The following is a 22,530-nucleotide window of genomic DNA, read 5'->3' on the forward strand; positions in this document are numbered from 1 at the left end:
GGATAGCAGCTTTTATTGAAACCCACAAAAAAATGTTACTGAAAAAATGAAATTTTGCCGGAAATACATGTATATTAACCCTAAGGGACTTGTGCCGCCAAAACCACCCTGCCTGTTACTCCTGGACCTGCCGAGCACTCCATGGTTTTAGTTGATTCATGGAGGAGTGAATACAATGTCATACAAAACAGAAAGGTTCAGCCCATTGATTGTGTGTTGGCCATTTTGGGAAACACAGCAAATGACTCAGGAAAACCAGTCGCCTTTATTGCTAACAAATGTTGGTGGCAAACAGTCAATCCTACTTGGGCAACCGTTGCCAAAGATGGCAAACATTATGTCGCATTAGTGTTCATGCTTTTTGCCCTTATATGAAACACAGTCGTTTCGTCCAATCCAATGAAAAGCTCCAACTTGTTGGCTTGCAGGCTGGATCACGCGGGCCGGGCAAGCTGAGCCAACAGGCGGACAAAGTGGTTGTCACATTTCTTAAATCAATAACTATGTATCATTAAAATGCATATGTCCCTTCTTCATGATCTGAGAAAGAGAACCCCACAATTAAATTTGAACTGCGTATTTTATGTGGCCATTTTTATAAAAAAAAAAAAAAAGAATCGATGTTTTGTACCCTTCATTTTCAGTTTCAGGTTCAGTTGTTTTTATGTCCTCAACATGAAAACAATAATTAAAAGATCAGTCAAACAAAATTAAATACAAATAGGTAAATTTAAATTATTGTGATACAGCAGAGGGAAAGCAATGTTTGTAGTCATTGGTTACAAAATGTTTACATGTACATGCAATGAGACAGAAATAAGAGAATGTCATCGAACCGTAGAGGTGACTTGGAGTCACAATACAAACGAACAAAATATAAAAGAAGGTCTCAATGAATATGCATTTTTGCAAAGAAAATATGAAGAAACAAAAAAAAACAATTATTATTTAATTTAGCCCTTGTGAAGCTTATGTTCAGATTAGTAACATTGTACATGTATTTGAAATATTTTAGGTTATAAAAAGGTGTGGAAATTATAATCGAAGGACAATGTATGAGGCGTCCTGCAACAATTTTTCGCCAAGCAGGATCATGTGCCAAGCAGGATCATTCTCAACCAAGTTCACCAAGAAAAAGGGCAAACATTCCCAGGGGCGGATCAAGGATTTTCAGAAAGGGGGAGCGCGCAAAGTTCAAGGACCAAATGCGTGCACGCAGTCCGAATTCTCACGGGGGGGGGGTTGATCTGCAAAACAAATTAAAGTGTTTTTTCTTCGGACACTTGGCCTCTGAAAATAAATAGGGGGCTCGTAATATACTTTCAAACGGGGCGTTGTTCAAATCCGACGAGTATTTACACTGTATCACAGAATATTGTACATTTATCCCCTAACCATGCTGGCTCTGTCCGTATTTTTTCCAAAGGCGGACATTATTACTAGTAAACAAAATTTGGGTTTTAGAGCGGGGGGGGGGGTTCGCATATTTTAATGAATTTCTCTGGAAAAAAAATAACATTTTGACAGAGCTTGGGCCGGGTCACGCGCCTGTGAAGAAATGAAGTACCAGAATCGAGCGCATCGACAAAATGCATTGGCCGCATATGCACGCGCAGTTGCAGCAACATCAATGACAGCAGCCGCCACACCAGCAGCAGCATCGGCACCAGCACCGGCAACAGCAACAACAACAACAGCAGCAACCGGGACAGCAGCAACAACAGCGGCACCGGCAACAGCAGCAGCAACAGCGGCAACAACAGCCGCATCCGTCACCGCCGCGGCAGCGTGAGCAATAGCAAATCCCCCTAGCTAGAGCATGCCTGGACTGCCGTGTGATGTGCATATTTGGGCATATTAAATAAAACCTCTGACAAGTTTTGCCCCTTTTTTATTGTGGTCTTTAAAGATGTATCTAAAAAACGTAAACAAAAAAATTTGATATTTTTCCTAATTATTATTGTTAGAGACATTTTATACTTCTTTTCGTTGAAACATTTATTTTATATGATCGAAACTAAATGTGTCCTGACCAGGAGGATCTTGGCTGGGCCTCTCCTTTTGGCTAATTAGTCACCAACTACAACCCTCCAGCGCGGTCTATTTACACATACTCGCATGAAGCCCCAAATCAAACGCTCATCGCCAGCTGGAATTGACAAGACCAGTGTGACCAATCGAAAAAAAAAATCACTAATAAAACAACCACAATACATAACTTGTGAACTTATCTTTTGGGGCATTCGTTTTGTAGACGCATATGCCGCGTGGAATTAAATTTAAAAAAATGTTCTGATCATACAGCGAGTATCCGTTGTTACAAGAAAACAAATGTTACTTTCTAAAGACGTGGACGGGTCGTGGTTGATTGAGCTTAGGGGCGGAGCTAGCAAGTCAGAGCTTTTTCATTGGCTGGGACCAAAACGCCGTTTCGCATGTGTGCAAAACGCATGTGGATGCACCCAAGGCTTGTGCACATTCAGATGAAAATTGTCAGTGCTTATGCTTTGTGATATAGGTATGCAAACCAGCGAATGCATACCATGTGTTCATACACGCACGCTCTGTGGAGTCCGTCACACAACGCAAACCATGATTTCTGGTCGAGTCCACACATTAATAGACTTCATTCATTGCATTACTTTGATTGGATGGAAATGTCAACAATACTCGCTAAAATGTTTGTTAATATCATTATCAATGAGATCTGAAGGTTTGTATGGTGAAGTCAGCAAATTGAGGTTAGTTTGTGGATGCACTATGAGAGCTACGTACCTGTAGTATGTTGAGGTTATAATCAATGAAGCCATTGAAGCAGAATCGGGCCGGGCAAGGTCCAATGAAAACCCAACAAGCCCAACCACGACTCTGGCATAAGCCTCATCTAATAGATCCACACGCAGGTGACCACTCAGTGGAGCTGTCAGACACAAAAAAGAATTGTCAAAGGCTCATTTGTTTTGTACAATGCTTAAATTTTCTTCAAATACAATTGATGTAATTGTTCTGTAATAGAGTCAATCACAAGTCAGGTAACATGTTTCAGTGTCTTTTGACAGACTCAATTACAAATCTGTATATTCCTTGTTCTGTAATTACATTTTCCCATATTAGGTCCTTGTTACAAAACATTAGGTGAACAAAATTATATCCCCCACTTTTTCACAAATCAACACCAACAGAATATGAAAATGCATGAAATACAGTCTGAAATGCGTACCAATGTTCATGTTAAGTTCATTTCTAATGGTCAAGCCAAACTCAGCCCCAGTCGCTGAGCTGCCGATGAGCTTTTTCCAGTGGATTGAGGGACTAGCCAACTTGAATTTCAATCCATCCCAGAATCCTCGTCTCACGCGATGTCTAGAGGGCACACTCACTGCAGTGATTGCTACGTCTTGGGAAGAATTGGCGGCAGAATATCTAAAATAGAAATAATATTCACAGATGGAATAAAGTACATCAGATAAAACCACTTACCCTGACTAATGAGTGATTTGCCCAAATTATGAAAATCTGTATTCCATTTGCTTGGTTAACAAAGAATCGAGGATGCCTGTAATAACCTTTTGTTAATTTATAAAACCTAACATAGAAAATAAATTTACACATTCTGCAATAATCAGCATCTACTTAGACTTGAAGTTGAAGGGCAAGCCATTATCCACTGTCGTGTATTGTCCAACAAAGCACCCAATATTTACTAGCACGGCGCTCGCTAGTGTTGTGTGTCGTGTTTTAACATCCAGGCATAATTTTTCAAAAGGTCTAATGACTTGACTAATTCGGACGGTTATTAATTTATGCGCCCAGCGAAATGCATATGCATTATGTTTCAATAGAGAGGGACAACGATAATCTGGCTGTATCACTGGGGAATCATCCATTGTAAGAGTGAGGATACATAGTTCGCAGCACACTTGATCAATGCGCGCTTCTTCTTTTCTTTTGTCTCTCTTTTTAACGATTTTCGTTAAATTACACTCAGTGGTAAACTATATTTTCCAAAACTTGCGAACTTTTCGAATAAGAATATAATGATGTATGGATTCCAAACGACCAAGGAATTAGCTTTCGACCGCAAGGGCAATCGATTCGCTCCAGGCTGTGTTGCATGGTGAGGCACTACATGCACAGCGCCGAGCTAGCTGAGATGCCTACATTTTATGTCAGGTGTAATATGAATATTCATATCATCCTGATTGTAATCCAATCAAAGTACCCCGTCCAATTTTGGTAGCAATTATCATGTCTTGTGCACGTTAGGGCTGCAGATAATTCAAGTCGGTAATTGGAAGCGACCTACATGTATGGGGCCAAAGATGCAGGAATCGATCCCGCTTGTAATTATAACGCGCGCTTCGCGCAACCCCATGACGTTAATAATAATAAAAGTAATAATAAGTACTAAAAACTTATACATGGTAGTATCTAGGAAAACCTATTCACTGCGCTGGGGTCTGAGACAATTAATGAAAAGCTTGAATTGAGAGGTAAGTTTTGATACAAGATTTAAAAGAGTCAGTGTCACGTTGTGATCAACGCCGGTGGTACGGTGCGGTACGCGGCGGCGCAGGCGGACTAAACCCAGTCAATTACGGAATTGATTTCCAGTCTAACCTCTACCTATCGAGTTAACCAGGTACATTGTATACAATCTGAAGTTTGTTAGGCCAAGATCATGTTCTATGCCTTGACAGTCGACAGCCATTGTAAAGTGTTTGATAAACATTCAGAAACCATAGGCTCAAGCTCTCCACACAACAAATAAATCATAATTCGTAAAAAACACCTTTTGAGGTAATCAGTCACACAATACATTCAAGGATTAATTGCTCTTTTTTCGGTTAAAATTTTTATACATCGAGCTTCTGATTTTATTTTTACATTTGCTAATTTTAAAGAAATAGTGTTTGTAGTTTGCAATGCAGTTGTTCTTTTCCAACGTCCATTTGAAAGAGATTCGTACGTGCATGGATCTCTGCATGTCTTGCACCTTCTGATCTATCATTCAAATACATTTGAGGATAAACAACAAATAACATGTAAGCCTCGCCTCTCTCCCATCATGTGTGTTGTACAACAAAGTGCTCTTTCAATCTCAAATTGTAACCACTGTTTGCCTAACAGTATTACCACTCACTCTTCTGGGGTGACAAACTTGGAGATATTTTGGTCACCGCCCATCGGGTGATTCTTGTAAAGCAAGGATGCCTCATATCTGACATGCTCATTCTCATCTTCATCTAAGGCCGACTTCAGCAGAATCCCTGCTGCCTGTAAGGATATGACCAGGAGATAATCACCAAGCAGAAAATATTCTTTTAGCCCCCCCCCCCCACAAAAAATGGTTATCACCTACAATGTCATACTGCTTGTTTCTAGCTATCAGCAGTAATAAATAAATCGTATTGGCGCTGCATAAAATGCATCTAGTTTCAGACTTTGCCATCCTAGCAGACACATATTTCAAGCACCTTTTAAATAAATGTTTTTTTTTTTCACCTTTAAATAATCATTTCAACTGTTATCAATTCAAATCGAATCAAAAGTGTGCAATCTGGGCCAAAGTGTCCAAAATACATGACGTCGTCCCGCCCCCCCCCCCGAGTTACTATTCTGGATATACAATGTTAGGCTCGACATAAATGGCAACTGTCTGGTCATTCCAGAGAATAAGCATTTTGTTCACCGTATCATGATGGTAGTCTCTCATGGAGTGTAAGCCAGCCCTTTTCAGCAGTGGATGAGTAGCGCTGTGGTTGGTATAGCTCTGGATGTGGGGGAAGGAGCGATGCAGCCCAGCATTGCCCAGAGCTTCAATCAATGCCACCGTGTCATGGTGAAACTCCTCTTGTTCATCCTCAGTCAGAGAGGTCAAGGTCTTCTCATAGGCCCAGGGATCTGAGAAGGTCAGAAATGAAAGATGAGTAGTTTAGTTTAACAGTAGTACCTGACGGTATTTTGTGAACATGCTGTGCCCAACACTATACATCCTGCAACACTTGCCAAATGAGAAGCCAGGACAGGTCAAAGTCTTCAAGTCAAACTGTACAACTGTAGAGTAACTAAATGCATAATGCTAAGTACTTGTAACGAAAATGATGGCTGCCACACCATGTGATTATAGATCCCTATTCAGGAACCTCAAAGTGTAATATTGAAACATATACTTGGTTTGACAGAACAGGTCATGAATGTCCATAACCTTTCCAAAAAAAAAGTTGACCAGACACCAAAAGAATCCAAAAAGTCCGAAATAAATTTAAAAAAAAACTTTAAAAGTGAGATCATTATTGGAAATATGGTTTCTGTTTAGGAACTGTTATTTAAAAACAGTTAATGTCAATTGGCAAAACAACCGTTCTGAACAGAACAAGTTAAAATGTTATATTGTTCAAATACAAAGAAACTGAATGTTGGCGTTTCTCAACCAATAATATTTTCTTGTAACTGACCGTGCACACCAAGTTTATCCTCAATCTTGCGGACAATGAATTGTGCTTGAGACTTGTATCCAGCCTTCCATCGGTGACCAGCCATGGCACCAAGTGCCAGCACAGCAACCCTCTGTATCTCAGGGTCTTTTAAGGATTCTAGAACAAAAAGATTTACAATCAATGATTCTTTCACAAATGTTACGTTGTTCAAAAATGTGGTTAAATGGACAGTTAACAGTTTTATTGGAAGACAGCCTGTCACGCGGGTGGTTTTAAAGCGCTGTTAGAGCACTGCTGAGAAGTGTTCATAACCAGCCGGTATCGAGGCTGTCATTTTGCGTGTTTGTTTGGGGAGAGGGTGGGAATGGCAATTCATGCTCTGTTCACATAAATGGTCCCTGAACAAGGACAACAATGAAATGTAAAATTCTTGAACTACACAGCATCAAAATGTTTGTACTTTTTAAAAAGTTTTCAACCAATGCGGTTAGGGGCCTGGTCGCCGATAATTGCTCTCAACTCGGCTCGGGCGATTAGGGCAACCAGGTACGACATAAGCAAATACGACATGAGCCTTTATGGACTGCGGGTTGCACAGCATTAGTGAAAAATACTTACCTCTGATTTGTTTCCGTGTAAATAGATGGGTTAAGGAAACACTTTTTTATTTTGTTTTTAAAGAAAGGAAAGATTCCAAAACTTACCAGGGAATTTGTGAGGTTGGAAGGCGATGTCTTCTACAGTCTCTAGGTAATGCTGAAAAAACAACATCAAAAATGATAATGGATTATAAGGCTGATGTTTTGACACTATCATCATTCATAATTTCAATGCCATATAAACAGCAATTAAATCCTAAGAAACAACTTGAAAGGAGTCTGTACACTACCTCTGATATAGTGTGTGTGAAGCCAGCAGAGGCAATGAGTAGTCTCTCTACCAGCTCCTTGTTTGGTTTTGGAGACAGGAGGATGAGATCAGTAAGGAGCGACTGGGAGGCATCACTGTGTATCTCGGCAACTGCATCCAGCATGTTCAACCTGTCCTGCTTGTCACGGATACGTCTGAGAAAAGAAATAATTGCTCTCTAACATCTAAAAAGGGCCCAATTTCATGGATCTGCTTAAGTGGAAACTACAGTATTGCCTAGCAATTATGTGCTTAGCGTAACTCAACTGACAACCAGTCACAAACCGTACACAATCTATTTATTGCCTATCAATTATGTACTGAAGGCCCTGTCAGACTGTCGGCGATCACATATTTTTATGCGCTCTCACTGCAAAAAAAAGGCTGGGGCGCAACAACAACTACTAGATCGCAGCGACAACTATAGGTTGCCAGATGGGCGCCAGAGGGCCATAGTGGTCTCCGATGAGCACCAAGGTCTTTGAACATGCTCAAAAGAATCGCAACACCTCTGCACTCTGGTCTGGGCGCCGTAATGACGCAACTCGGGCGCTGTGCGAGCGTGAATCGTGCGACATTGACGTGGCATTGACGCATTGAGAATGAGAACATACCTGGACATCATGTATTGCATACCTGGACAGTGGCAGCTTGTACATTGGAGACACAATCTCTGCCAGTTTCTGAGCGTCAGGCACCGAGTGTAAAGTTTGAACTAGCTTCTGGTAACAATGGGTCTGTTCATGGGATCCTGTGTATGACAAAAGGGGAAGACAATCTCTTAAGCTTGGCAGAGATCTACTCCATTTGGATATTTTTGAAGCTCTCTATTATTTTACTTAGTGCAAAATTTCTTTGATAATGCTGTACATGTAAGTAAAAAATGATTTGACCTGTGGTTATCAATAATGAAATTTTTATCTATTTTGCGCAAAATATCAAAATATTCTAATACGCATTACATGTTCAGAGTAATTTGTTAAACTATTAAATTTACGGATTAAAATTTAAACACTAGTCAAATATAAAAACATTACATATTTAAGAGAACGCTTTTAATACATATTTTAAAGAATACAGTGAATAATGTAGTGACTTTGTATGTCATATGTTAAATGTTTGCCATGTACTGCACATCCATATGGCAACCTCGGGGGTAAATTATGTATAGAAACTAGACAATAATAATTCGTCTATTCTTTGTTCAAAATGCTTGATTCAAATTGTCTTGGACAAAGACTCACATTTACCAATCATTTAACTATATTTGTCTCGATAAATTGGACTGTTATTGCAGACATTGCATTCACTCTCATGGGTTAAATTGTTGTCCAAACAGTTTGCGTGTCTTATTTTCTCCCGGTGCATCATACCTTTCATAGGTGCTGTCCTCATGCATGTCAAGTTGCCAGCAATCTCGTCCTTCAAGGATGTCATATCAAAGTTCAGATGGTCATCTTGCGGCTAGGATCAGAGTAAACAGCTCAGTGAGGTTTAATTCATATTCATATATTTGAGGACAACATGTAAGCCTCGCCTCTCATCCATATGTTGTGTGCGTTTTAAAGACTTGTTCAACACAGAGCCCTTCATGCTGCTTGCCTTTTACTATCCCACTTTCAAACACATCACAAAGATCGTGCTTTCTCCATCTTTCAACTTATCACAGTTTAAGCATAATATCAGCTCATTCTTTTTTCAATTAAAACTCTTTAGACCCAAAAACCTGTTCTGCTTCCGAATATTTGCTTTTCAAAAATAAGGTAGGTACATGTAGGTCAACAAATGTTTTTGGGGCTAATTTTGTTTGTAGACCTGCTGTTTGAATGGGGTATTCTGAAATGGGGTAGCCTGAAATATTTCATTGTGAGCTACGAAAGCTATACAAAACATGACCACAAAAGTGATAAAAACCCGCCTTTAATAATTAATGTAAAAAATATTTACGGTCTATAACTCTTTAAAATAACAGAGAATTAAGGTCGTGCACACCACTATGCACAACGCTAGTCACTACGGGACACTGGCCAACACTGTTCCGTATATAGCACGGTCTGCTTGCATGATGCACTGTGTGCATGTGGCGGGCGACGAACCTCGTGTTGCGTCAGGAAATTTCGGGGAAACATGCTGTGCTGTGTCATTTCAATATGAAGCCCGGGAAGGGACAGGGTGAATTTTTTTTTTTTTTTTTTTTTTTTTGTAATTTGCTAATTCGTTAGCACGAATTGCTAACTCGTTCCCACGAATTCCTTATTTATTCGCACGAATTGCTAACTCGTTCGCACGAATTGCTATTTCGTTCGCACGAATTGCTATTTCGTTCGCACGAATTGCTACTTCGTTCGCACGAATTGCTACTTCGTTCGCACGAATTGCTACTTCGTTCGCACGAATTACTATTTCGTTCGCACGAATTGCTATTTCGTTTGCACGAAGTGCTATTTCGTTCGCACGAATTGCTATTTCGTTCGCACGATTTCCTAATTCGTGGGAACGAATCGCTAACTCGTGCATCCGGGAACGCGTTACTAATTCGTGGGAACGAGTAGGTAATTCGTGGAAACGAATAAGCCATTCATGCGCACGAATTAGTAATTGGTGGGAAGGAATTAGCAAATTCCAAAAAAAAATTCCACCCTGTCCCTTCCTGGGCTTCATACTTCAAGTACGAGCTGTAAAACCTCTAAAGTGAATTGATGAACACGGAAAATATATACACAGACAAGAGAAACCAAGATCAGTGAAATAACTTGCAGAAATCTTCTTTCTCCATCGATGTTTACTTGGCATTTTTGTTCGATGTACCGACCTGCAACTGCAGTGCACTCTGTTTAATGTTGGTCGGTCATAGACTGGTTGCATAGACCGGTTGCTGCATTTCCATCATGCCTTCTTTGGCCCTTTTAGTGCGGGGCACGACGGGAACCAGTACAGCATTGCTGCATTGAGCATTACGCACGTGTTTTCATCACTGCGATAGCGAAACGGGAAGGGAACTTGTAATGGCAAAGGGAACTTGTAAAACAACGGAGGTTTCTTCTCAAAAATAGCGAATGTAAGTACATTGTGAGCAGACAAATAAACACAAGCGTTTTTGACATAAGAAAGGTTGTTGAGAGGCGTTTTGTGGAGATAAGAAAAGACAACATGATTTTTCAGTTAAAACTACTGCAAAAAAAATATTTGTTTAATTTGCCGATAAAATTACAAAAAATTATCAGATCGCATCAAATTCCAATTCTCGGTTAGTAGCTCTAATCATTATGTCGGGTATCGCTAATACATCCATGTGTACGCATGCATTCATGCATCCAAGGTATGTGACCAAAAGTGTGATTGCTGATGGAAAGTAGTACAGGCTAGGCCTAAATGTATATAGTGAAACGGCATAATTGATAACCTCAATTAAAGATACTTGATTTGAGTATTTGTACCTTCCTGAGGTGAATGGAGTCAGTGACAATATCCTCGTCATCAGGTGGTCGAGTAGGTGATTGGTAGTATGACTCTCCAACAAAGGTCAGCTGTCCTTCAGAAACAGTCTGCATCTCAGGAAACTCTGAGTGTCATTCAAACAAAAGAAATCAATTACCCTTTGTCTGGTTTGATTTGTAGTGGCACGCCATATCTCATCTGAAATATAACCAACTAACCTTCTCACATGTCTCAAGCCCATGAAAGGAATGTACAACCCTGTTGTCAAGATTACGATCAGCTCAACAATGACCAGTCATTACAATTATGTTGGGGGAAAACTAACTTGGGACCGAGAAACTTGTCCAACAACTTTGTAGAAATGTTATAACTCACCACAGACTTACTACACTAACAGCAGATTAAAAGTTGCATCAGTATTTGTTCATGTTATACCTTAACTACATAACCAAGTACTGTACAAAATAAAATGTACAAAAGTCAAGGTCAGATTGTGTTAAATGCATTAATGCATGGGCCATGGCTAAAGTGAGGTGTGGGTACTTCGCGCCAAATGCGTGTAAACCCGTACGTGCATGCCGGGTGTCCCTCCCACTGCCTCCCACTGGGGCAATGGAAAGAGGTCACAAAGCGCCTACTACTGTTCTTACACGAAGTCCATCCATGTAGTTCCACGCACACTATTTCCCCAGAAGATAAGAGTAAAGTACCTTCTCTCCTTCCTTTTCTCAAGTGGGTTTCCAAGGACATACATGTACAAATGTATGTATTTTTTGTATACCTTGTAATAACTTACTTATTAACCATAACCACCCCCAACCCATCAAAATCCAACTACATGTTTTGTTGGAATCTGTTTGAGTGAGTAGGCTACTGCACTTAACTGATTATGCTTTACATGGGGTCCGGCATACCACCATAATCAGAGTCCAGCAGTTTGGTGTTGGATTTTGCAAGAGTGACGAGATTTCTAGTAAATCACTCAACATGCTCAAGGGGGTTTTAAGGGGAAAAAATAGGCCCTACATGCATTAACTATTTAGCAGTTTGAACACCAATCTCACACAAATTTACCACAAATTATTCCAAACAATATTTACCAATATCATCTCCTGCTTGTTCATCCCAATGATGTTGATGCTGAAATCTGGGACAGGGTCAGGAATGATAAAATAATGGAAAACAATCAGTCTCTTTTTTTCTTCTTTTTTTTTGATCAGAACTATCTCAACAAATACTATTATTACTAAAGTCAAAGATTTATGTCAGTAAAATTCACTGAAACATTATTCAGCAAATATCTTGTATGCTACATGTCTAGAAAGTGGCCAAGTTGTTTTTATTTTCGTTCAGAAACGTACGTCCAACTAATGAACTATGAATAGGTATGATGCTGACGTGACTCTGTTCCTTGCTTTGGACATGGTCACAACAAGACTAGGCCTCTGTTGATTTCATCATGGATGATTCCTTCCTCCAGGTTTTGATAAACAAGCATGTTTTCAGTTTATATACACTGACATGACTGACTCAGTACACATGACTGAGTTAAAACTCAACTTCAAAGTTTTCCGCTATTAAGTTATTATACCTAGACGCTTAAGGATCATTCAAACACGTGGCGTATTCAGGAGCCAGACTAGACTAACAATATTCGTTTTTTTCTCACAAAAGAGGGCGGGAAACTGTTTTATGCCATCGGCAGCCACTACAATAATGATACCGACTGAACTTGAACTTGACAGAAATCAAAGGTAGATGATCGTTTGAATTGGATCAATACAGCGGTTAAAAGGCTATTGATCAAGTTCACTGTGTTCTTTCGCAAACTGGGTTCTTTACGAGATAAAACGAATGTAATAAAAGGACATTGCGAAATATGCATGAATGCTGCAGACATCACAAATCCGCTTCATACACAAGCCCCTTTTGATCGTTTTTCTGAACGATTTCCCAAACATTAGATTTTGTTGCCTGTAAAGTTTTGTAAACCTTGATATCCTTCATAAACGTTCAAGTCAGATATTAAATCATTTAGTTTCTGTAAATGGTACCCACTTCTTCTAAAAGAATGACTCAAAAAAATCGAATATGGCGTCTTAATTCGAAATAGAAGAGACGCAGAAAATAGTGACTAAAAACATCCTACCCAGGTGCTGATTCTTTCGGAGCATCAAAGTGGTCCAGTATCTTGACCATGGATGGGAGCTGCATAGCTGGGTGATAGTGAATCTCCTAAATGTACACCAATATTGACAAGCATGATGTTAGTTGGGCTTCCAAAGGAATTGAGATTTTTTTAAGGAGATAATCCTTGTATATCAATTCAACTTGTTTTTCTTGTAATGACTATTTGTTTTTTAATTATTTTTCCCCCACAAACTACGTTTTTTTTTTTCTTCCTCTAGGAAGAAATTTTATTTTTAGTTAGGGTCGCCTGATGAAAAATTGTCAAATAGTTCGCAAATAATTCCAAGTCAAGTTGTTATGTCATTATCATTCAAAAAGTGAATAACTTTGTATTGCTTAAAACTAGCAATTAAAAACAAATCAAGGGAAGAGAAACTTTGAAAATGAAGATTGAATGATTCGCATGATAAAGTCAGCAACTAAAGTCTAGTTTGCGGTTGTGCCCCGTCAAAATTGACAAGAATGTCTCCTTCGTAATTGTTTTGTACGTGAAATACTTATAACTTAATATTCCATGCATTTTTCCTTACAACTGTTAAACACAGACCCACCGTTAGGGGTTTCCGTTCAAATTATGAACTCCGGTAAGTTGATCATTGAAAACATTCTACATAAACTTCGCTCATATAATCACTGTTGCGTAACAAAATAATAATGTGAACATGAACATAAAAATACTACAGCCCCCCCCCCGGAAAAAAATGACTTCACGCTTTTGCGCAGGAGCATTTGTTTTCAGTTGTAGCTACAAGTGTTTTGTTTTATGATTATGAAACCGTGATAACGTGTGAACATTTTTTTTTAATCATATTTTTGTTGGTGTGGTTTGTAACGTCATTGAAATAAGCAGGTGTGAATTAAAATAACAGATCAGCCAAATTGGACTTCACCCTTCTAACTTTATTTGCGTACACAACCGGCGCACCCCCCCCCCCCCTCCCCGGGTACAGGTGATATCCTGTCTTATATACCTTTTGGTGTTTGGATTTGCCGTATGGTATTGGATGAGTCCGTCTAGTCTTAGTGAAGACAATAATGCCATCGTTGCCAGGAGCCATCTGAGCCGTGTAGGACGACTCGTGCTGACCCTCATGACCTGTCTCATTACAGTCGTAGCTCCAGTCGTTTCCCAGCACCTGTTTTTTTTTTAAGGATGGAATGGAATGATCATGTGAAAGAATTATACTTGCAGTGAAAACGAACATATTTTGAAGTATTTGACTGTAATTGTTGTTGATCAAAAAAGCGGTCTTTGTATGCTTCCATAATCTATTAAGGCGTCCTTCGCTCGGGAATACGGTGATTATGATCGAGGCCCAATACGAATAACAACAGGCGAGGGGGTAAACTTACAATTTTTTTTTTAAGGAATATATATTTAAGGAACTGGAAAGTGCCAGCACCTCACAAGCCTTACTACCTGGACACCCCAACCATTTACGACAAGAAGAAAAGTTCATAGCTGATGAGTTTAGGACCAGCACCACATACATGAATAGTCCAAACATGATGATCCGGAATGCAATAAGCAGTGGTGTAGTACTCGTACTCGTTACTCGTACTCGAGTACTGCTAGAGTACCTTTGTATTCTTCTTTTGGAGTACTCGCACTCGTACTCGATTGTCAAAGTTCTCGCACTCAAAAAAAAAACGGTATAGCTTGACTTACCACTGTCTGATTTTATCTATACTTTCAGTTTGAAATGGTTAATTGGCTTGCGGAAAAATCAAAGTTTCCTGATTTTCCTCCGCGCACATCCAGTCAAACACAATTTAACAGCTAGCCGTGAGTGGGCCTGCAATTCGGTCTGACCGGTTCTTGGCCAATTACGCACAGTGACCAACATGTATTTACCGTATGTACGGTGGCCCTGGAACGACATTTTAATATTGAACTTCTTAATCTGAACCTTGTAACTCCTTAATGTTTACGTTGTACGTTCGCAATATGCAGGTTGCACGTACCTTAATATCGCATTGTGGAAATAGTTTCTGCTTAATGTGAATGTTCCATCTTGTTAATGTCACGTTTGATCTTCTTAATATACACCATTGATCATGCTTGATGCATCGATGCACCTTCCTTTTTCGCAATATGAACCATGTACCTTCGCATTGTGAACGTTTGACCTTGCATCTTCTTAATATCATTGTTTAATCGTCCTCCTTTGCAAAGTGAATCATGCATCTTGAAAAGTACAAAGTCCTTGCCAAGCCCTACACTTAAGCAACCAGTTACGAGGGAGTTTCAATCTGACGGCTGTTTAATGTCACTTAACCTGTTGCTACATTGTAGTGAGTTTTATTATGAATCAATGCTTTCTGTTTCAATTTACTCATCTTGTACAATTCACGTTCATGATATTGAGCGCTGTTTCACTAGAAAAGAAATCTGTTTAATTAATTAGACTAATTAATTTCTTGACGGTATACTCTCCGTCAATTACAAAAATGCAAAACAGTGTTATGTGATCACGTTGAGAATGCTTTTATCATAATACTTTACATCCTTCAATCCCTATCCCTATGGATTTGTCTTGTCATCCGCGTATTTAATAGTATAAGAGTATGATCTAAAGATGTAATTGAAGAAACATCATGTATATGCGGTGGTACCGACATACTTTGATATTTATTACTTATTGGAAATATCGGGGATTTCACCAACGGTCCCATACCCGTCAATCATTGCAAAAGCGATAGCGCGCGGGGCACAGGTGGCTTCGGTCAATTATTTCATTGTTTATTCAGTGCATTCCCCCGCAACATAATACTCGAGTCTGTCTAGGGGCTTGATGTTTTCATGGTTTAATGCGCGATTACCCGCCTCTGCGATAACCCGCCACCACGAGAGAGCGTTATCACGACCACACCGTTGCGTTGAGCGCGAAAAACGTGTTGCCGGGGCACCCTATACGAAGTTGTTTGCTTGGAGTCAGCCAATTGCAAATATTCTTCATGAGGGGGGGGGGGGTGGTTTTACTTAGCAGTAGCCCGAAAACCAAAATGCTAGTCAAAACAGCGGGGCTTCTCATACTATTTGGTAAGGAGCCATGTTGGAGAGTCAAAAAATATTGTGATATGGCAAAAATGAGGAAGAAAAGAAATCATTACATTCCGGTATAAATTTGTGTACAGTTAACGGCAGGCGCGGTTCTAGAGCAAATATATATATATATATATTTTTTTTGGGGGGGGGGGACTAGCAAGGTGGATCCCAACAGGGTTTCTTACCAAATAGTATGAGAAGCCCCGTTGTTTTGACTAGCATTTTGATTTTCGGACTACTGCTAAGTATAACCAGCCCCCCCCCCCCCCCCCCCCCCCCCCCCCCCCCCCTCATGAAGAATATTTGCAATTGGCTGACTCCAAGCAAACAACTTCGTATAGGGTGCCCCGGCAACACGTTTTTTTTCGCGCTCAACGCAACGGTGTGGTCGTGATAACGCTCTCTCGCGGTGGCGGGTTATCGCAGAGGCGGGTAATCGCGCATTAAACCATGAAAACATCAAGCCCCTAGACAAACTCGAGTATGTTGCGGGGGAATGCACTTTTGCAATGATTGACGGGTATGGGACCGTTGGTGAAATCCCCGATATTTCCAATAAGTAATACATATCAAAGTATGTCCTTACTATTGTTGCTATTGCTTTAAAATACGTGGACATTATTTCGTAACGGTACCACCGCAAATAAATGATGTTCCTTTCAATTGCTTCTTTAGATCATACTCTTATACTAGTTAAATACGCGGATATCAAGACAAATCCATAGGGATAGGGACTGAAGGATGTAAAGTATTATGATAAAAGCATTCTCAACGTGATCACAGAACACTGTTTTGCATTTTTGTAATTGACGGAGAGTATACCGTCAAGAAATTAATTAGGTCTAATTAATTAAACAGACTTCTTTTCTAGTGAAACAGCGCTCAATATCATGAACATGAATTGTACAAGATGAGTGAATTAAAACAGAGAGCTTTGATTCATGATAAAACTCACTACAATGTAGAAACAGGTTAAGCGACATTAAACAGCCGTCAGATTGAAACTCCCTCATAACTGGTTGTTTAAGTGTAGGGCTTGGCAAGGACTTCGTACTTTTCAAGATGCATGATTCACTTTGCAAAGGAGGACGATTAAACAATGATATTAAGAAGATGCAAGGTCAAACGTTCACAATGCGAAAGGTACATGGTTCATATTGCGAAAAAGGAAGGTGCAACGATGACATCAAGCATGATCAATGGTGTATATTAAGAAGATCAAACGTGAATATTAACAAGTTGGAACATTCACATTAAACAGGAACTACTTTCACAATGCGATATTAAGGTACGTGCAACGTGCATATTGCGAACGTACAACGTAAACATTAAGGAGTTACAAGGTTCATATTAAGAAGGTCAATATTAAAATGTCGTTCCAGGGCCACCGTACGTATGTGGGCACAATGGCCATTATTATGCATGTACGTGAAACACCGAGGTGTTCCTCAAAGTGGTAGTTGGGACTCTAAAACACACGCTGTAGATTAATTGTATTAAATGACAGTTGAACTAAACTTCCATGTCTGTATCTAACAGGGGCGTAAATCCCGGGGTGATGGGGGGTTTATATGCCCCAATTTTAGACTGGGGGTAGGCTATTGAATCATACCCCCCAATATTCAGCTTTTCGAATTTCCACGGCCGGGCAATTTTTGGATTTTGGTCATTCCACACCCCCCCCCCCCAACCGAAGTACTCGGCAGTACTCGGTACAAACACTGGTGTACAGTCTATAGGTCTTGTGCCACAATTAACACAAGGGGGCGACCATGCATCCGTTTTACTCTCGAAAAGGTAGTAATTTTACCTAATAATGAGCAATTAGTAGTCGCGGCGTCGAGGGGGTGGAACGAACACCCCCCCCCCCCCGAAAAAGGCCGCATCTCTATTATTTCCTCGTGATTTGTGTATGGGTAAGAAATACCTGCATATTACACATTAAAAGGTCCGCACTGCATGGTGAAAATAGGTCCACTTCATGGTAAAAACTGGCTCTAGGTATACGGCCCTAAAAAGCTGTTGAATAAATCAATTTACACGAGTGGGCGACCATGTTTCCTTCTTACTCTCGAAACTATAGTCATGTTACATAATAATGAGCAATTAGTAGCCGGGGTGAAGGGGGTCGAACGACCCCCCCCCCCCCCCCGGCCAAAAAAAATGTCTCAGGTCCATGTTTTTTTCCTCGTGATTGTCGGTGTATTTCCATGCGTAAAAAGAACCCGTTTGTTAGACCGTATGTTTGTAGCAATACAAAAACACGTAAAAGTTCTTACGGTGTAGGTCGTACAGTCTCGAGACAAAACCTACCCAAGGTCTAGCGAACTGTACATGATGAGTCTCGCTTTTTAGACACATTTCTGGGGTTTTTTGGGTCAAAATTACTAAAACAAGACTGGTAAGAGCTTGTACATGCTTATACTAACCTATGAACTCCTTGACTTTTCCGGTATATATTTGAATGATCTGTTCCTTACAATCCTTGTAAATTCCCGCGCTGCGTTTTTACGGCCTAACGTACACTTCCTTCCATATTCATGTCTTCCCAATTTTCCTTCTAAAAAATACCCTCCTAAAGTATCCTCCTAGCCATGCCGGTTAGCTTTCCCCAATTTCCTTCTTACAAAATATCCTCCTAGCCATGCCGGTTAGTCTTCCCTAAATTCGTTCAAAAAAATATCCTCCGAACCATGCCGGTTAGTCTCCCCCATTTTCCATCTTTAAAATGTCCGATAATTTGTACATACTTTTACAATCCATACAATTAATTTTCTTTTTAAATCTTTGAAATAATGTTCGTTATTTTATTCAAACTTAATCTTCTAATGGAAATTATACATAATGGCTCTGATAATAATATAATACGTTCAATTATATTCCAACAAAAATAAATAATTCAATTCCGGGCAAAAAAGAAATGTCATTCGTCTGTCGTTTCAGTTGTTACCACCTTTGTGTCTGTAAACATTTGTATCCCCTCGTGCCGAGCTTGGCAATGATTGGATCTTTATAACTGGTTGTCAGCTCACTTACAGGCACTTTCCGAACGGTTTAAACCCCCTTTCTCAACGAGGATCGACTGATCGTCTGGCGTATCGTGAGGTACGTCTAGGGACAGCTATAGACCCTATGTTTGTAGCAATGCAAAAACACTTACGGTAAAAAGGTCCACTTCATGGCAAAAACGACCCCACCCTTCCAACACGCTAACTATGTACGGACCTAGGCTGTAGTGTAAATACATTTACACAAGTGGACCTGCATTTTCCCATTTTACTCTCGAAAAGGTAGTAAATTGACCTAAAATTGAGCAATTCATTTTAGAGTGTGTGTACGTTCTAGTTGCTGTGTAAAACACTTCTTACATAAGTGGACGACTGTATTTCCTTTTAACTCGAAACAATTATTTAATACAGCATGCTATTAAAGCTAACGTTCACTTCCTTCAATATTCATGTCTTCCCCAATTTTCCTTCTAAAAAATACCCTCCTAGCCATGCCGGTTAGTCCCTCCTTTTTCCTTTAAAGTATCCTCCTAGCCTTGCCGGTTAGCTTTCCCCAATTTCCTTCCTACAAAAATATCCTCCTATCCATACGGTTAGTCTTCCCTAAATTCCTTCAAAAAATATCCTCCGAACCATGCCGGATAGTCTCCCCCATACTCCATCTTTAAAATGTCCGATAATTTGTACATACTTTTACAATCCATATAATTAATTTTCTTTTTAAATCTTTAAGGTAATGTTCGTTATTTTATTCAAACTTAATCTTCTAATGGAAATTATACTTAATGGCTCTGATAATAATATAATACGTTCAATTATATTTCAACAAAAATAAATAATTCAATTCCGGGCAAAAAAGAAATTTCATTCGTCTGTCGTTTCAGTTGTTACCACCTTTGTGTCTGTAAACATTTGTATCCGCTCGTGCCGAGCTTGGCAATGATTGGATCTTTATAACTGGTTGTCAGCTCACTTACAGGCACTTTCCGAACAGTTTAAACCCCCTTTCTCCACGGGGATCGACTGATCGTCTGGCGTATCGTGAGATACGTCTAGGGACAGCTATAGACCCTATGTTTGTAGCAATGCAAAAACACTTACGGTAAAAAGGTCCACTTCATGGCAAAAACGACCCCACCCTTCCAACACGCTGGCTATGTACGGACCTAGGCTGTAGTGTAAATAAATTTACGCAAGTGGACCTGCATTTTCCCATTTTACTCTCGAAAAGGTAGTAAATTGACCTAATATTTATAATTCATTTTAGAGTGTGTGTACGTTCTAGTTGCTGTGTAAAACACTTCTTACATAAGTGGACGACTGTATTTCCTTTTAACTCGGAACAATTATTTAATACAGCATGCTATTAAAGCTCATTTGAAGGATTCTAGCAGGACGATCAGACGCTTGAAATGTACGATACTGCACTCCAGTCGATAGCAGTTTGCATCACTTATTGTTTAAATATCTGTAATTTGTTTTACGGCTCCATTTAGTAGAAACCTGTGAGGAGTTGCCTCAAGCGTTCAAAACATTAAATATTTAAATCCACTTCGGAAGTTACGTATTAAACGAAAGATACCATTGTTATTTCATTTATTCTCGTTTATACAATAATAATATACTAGAGGTGTACGTGTATTTGAAAGGCAGTATAACGAGGTTTACTTTGGTTGATTTTGATGTTTATCACGTAAAATTCCTCATGTCAAATCCGTAACAATGACGCCAAGCAATCCTATGCACAAATGTATAAAATTGGCACAAAACAATCAAAAAAAGGAAGCTCTTCATTAGCATGATGAGTGGCGTAACTGCAGGGTGGGGGCGCACGGAAGGGAGGGAACGTGCACCCAGCAGATGTCCATATCCCCTGGGTGCCCCCAAATTTAAATCTGGAACTGAACAAAAGTATACATCAGGGGCGGATCTTGGAATTTTTGCAGGAGGGTTCATCAGCAAATCAATGCCGACATGTACACAGGTTTTTTGTCCCGGACACTTGGCCGTAAAACCAATAGTGGCGGTGTTTCAAATCTGACGATTATTAACACTGTATTACAGGACAGTGTACAAATATCCACATAAACTACCAGGCTCTGTCCGTATTTTGTGCAGAGGCGTAAAATAATACCAGTATAATTGTTTTTAGTTGTCACGGCAGCGAATTGTTGAACATTATTTGTTTTTAATGAAATTTTGTGAAAAAACACCAGTTTCCTTGACAGAGCTGTTTTTTACCACCACCCCCACACCCTGATCCGCGCATATCACTTGGCTTCATGAAATTAACCCTTTAGTTACGCCACTGCTCTTTCGTTCTTGTTTAATATCCGAATATTCAAACTCGCAGTTGAAGCAACGCACGCACATTTATTTACATACATGTGAAGGAGTAAAGAAATTAAAACAAAAACACCTACAATACAATTTCTTTATGCTCCGCTGGCTAATAAATAACCTGGGAAAACCGGGAATTCCAAATTTAACTCAGTCGACGCGACAGGGTCTGCCCTGAACTCTGCACTGTTTGCTAAAGAGCAGCACAATAAACAGTCTTGTGGAAACATACTGGTTTATTTATAATAATTATATGACGTTCACGAGTGTTTAGGCCTGAATTGTTTTTCCATTACAATTTGGGTGTATCTGCAGTACATTAGACCATTAAAGCTACAGGGCGAGTCAAAAAGCGACAATCCAACACCAAACATTATATTTTATATTTAACCAAAAGTATGTAGCACCAAAAATAATAATGACTGGAAAGCCTATTTCATAAGCTACTGTTAGACGAAATTGCTCAATTCTTTCAAAGAATATCACCATTTAAACACAATGACCATAACACCTGTCTCGTCCAAAAATGCAATTTCAAGAATCGTCGTCACATTTGTCTTCAAAGATTTGTCAACAAAGTCATTTTGAAGGCCCGTCTTAAAAACATTAAAATGAGTAGATTTTATAAATCAAATTATTTTCCTAACCAGGGTTGTTTGTAACAAGTATTTTGTGTCTTTTTTCTTTGTTGTTCAAAACAGTCAAAACACACAATAACTTGTTTTGGGTTTTTTTTTTGGACGAGACAGGTTTTAGGGTCTTGCGTTTCGATGGTGATATTCCTTGAACGGCGTGAGAAATTTCAGTATTTTTTTTAAGATCTAAAAGTAGATTATGAAACTGGCTTTTCAGTCGTTATTAATGTTTATAGCTACTTTTTTTAAAATATAAAATATATCTTTTGGGTTTAGATTCCGCTTTTTTACACTCATCCTGTAGTAACGCAAATTCAAAAGGTACGAGTAAACTGTCGATGAGCCTGTGAGCGTTTTCTTTCAGGGTGAACCGAAATTGAAAGGATCTTGATATTCCGGCACATTTCAAAACTGTTTATCACCTTTAACCATAACATGTATGGTGAAGGATTATACTCAGCGAATTCCTTGCATTGATGTCCCAGCAACGAACCTCAGTGGTTAATAAGTTTGATTCTAAA

The 22,530-nt window shown here is 39.5% G+C and overlaps 1 protein-coding gene across 1 annotated transcript in view; it reads right to left on the bottom strand.

Moving 5' to 3' along the window:
* Positions 1 to 16,032, bottom strand: part of LOC119733039 — a 149,281-nt gene extending 133,249 nt beyond the window's left edge. Inside the window, 15 exon segments of the mRNA XM_038206623.1 lie at positions 2,776 to 2,825; positions 2,828 to 2,920; positions 3,221 to 3,423; positions 5,144 to 5,277; positions 5,693 to 5,904; positions 6,459 to 6,596; positions 7,145 to 7,196; positions 7,330 to 7,504; positions 7,986 to 8,100; positions 8,723 to 8,813; positions 10,787 to 10,911; positions 11,888 to 11,934; positions 12,937 to 13,022; positions 13,949 to 14,113; positions 16,015 to 16,032. Of these exon segments, the coding sequence (XP_038062551.1) occupies positions 2,776 to 2,825; positions 2,828 to 2,920; positions 3,221 to 3,423; positions 5,144 to 5,277; positions 5,693 to 5,904; positions 6,459 to 6,596; positions 7,145 to 7,196; positions 7,330 to 7,504; positions 7,986 to 8,100; positions 8,723 to 8,813; positions 10,787 to 10,911; positions 11,888 to 11,934; positions 12,937 to 13,022; positions 13,949 to 14,113; positions 16,015 to 16,032 (1,704 nt within the window).
* Between the last annotated feature and the right edge of the window lie 6,498 nt (positions 16,033 to 22,530).

Source organism: Patiria miniata, unplaced genomic scaffold (assembly GCF_015706575.1).
Source record: "Patiria miniata isolate m_02_andy unplaced genomic scaffold, ASM1570657v1 HiC_scaffold_1, whole genome shotgun sequence".
Lineage (NCBI taxonomy): Eukaryota > Metazoa > Echinodermata > Asteroidea > Valvatida > Asterinidae > Patiria > Patiria miniata.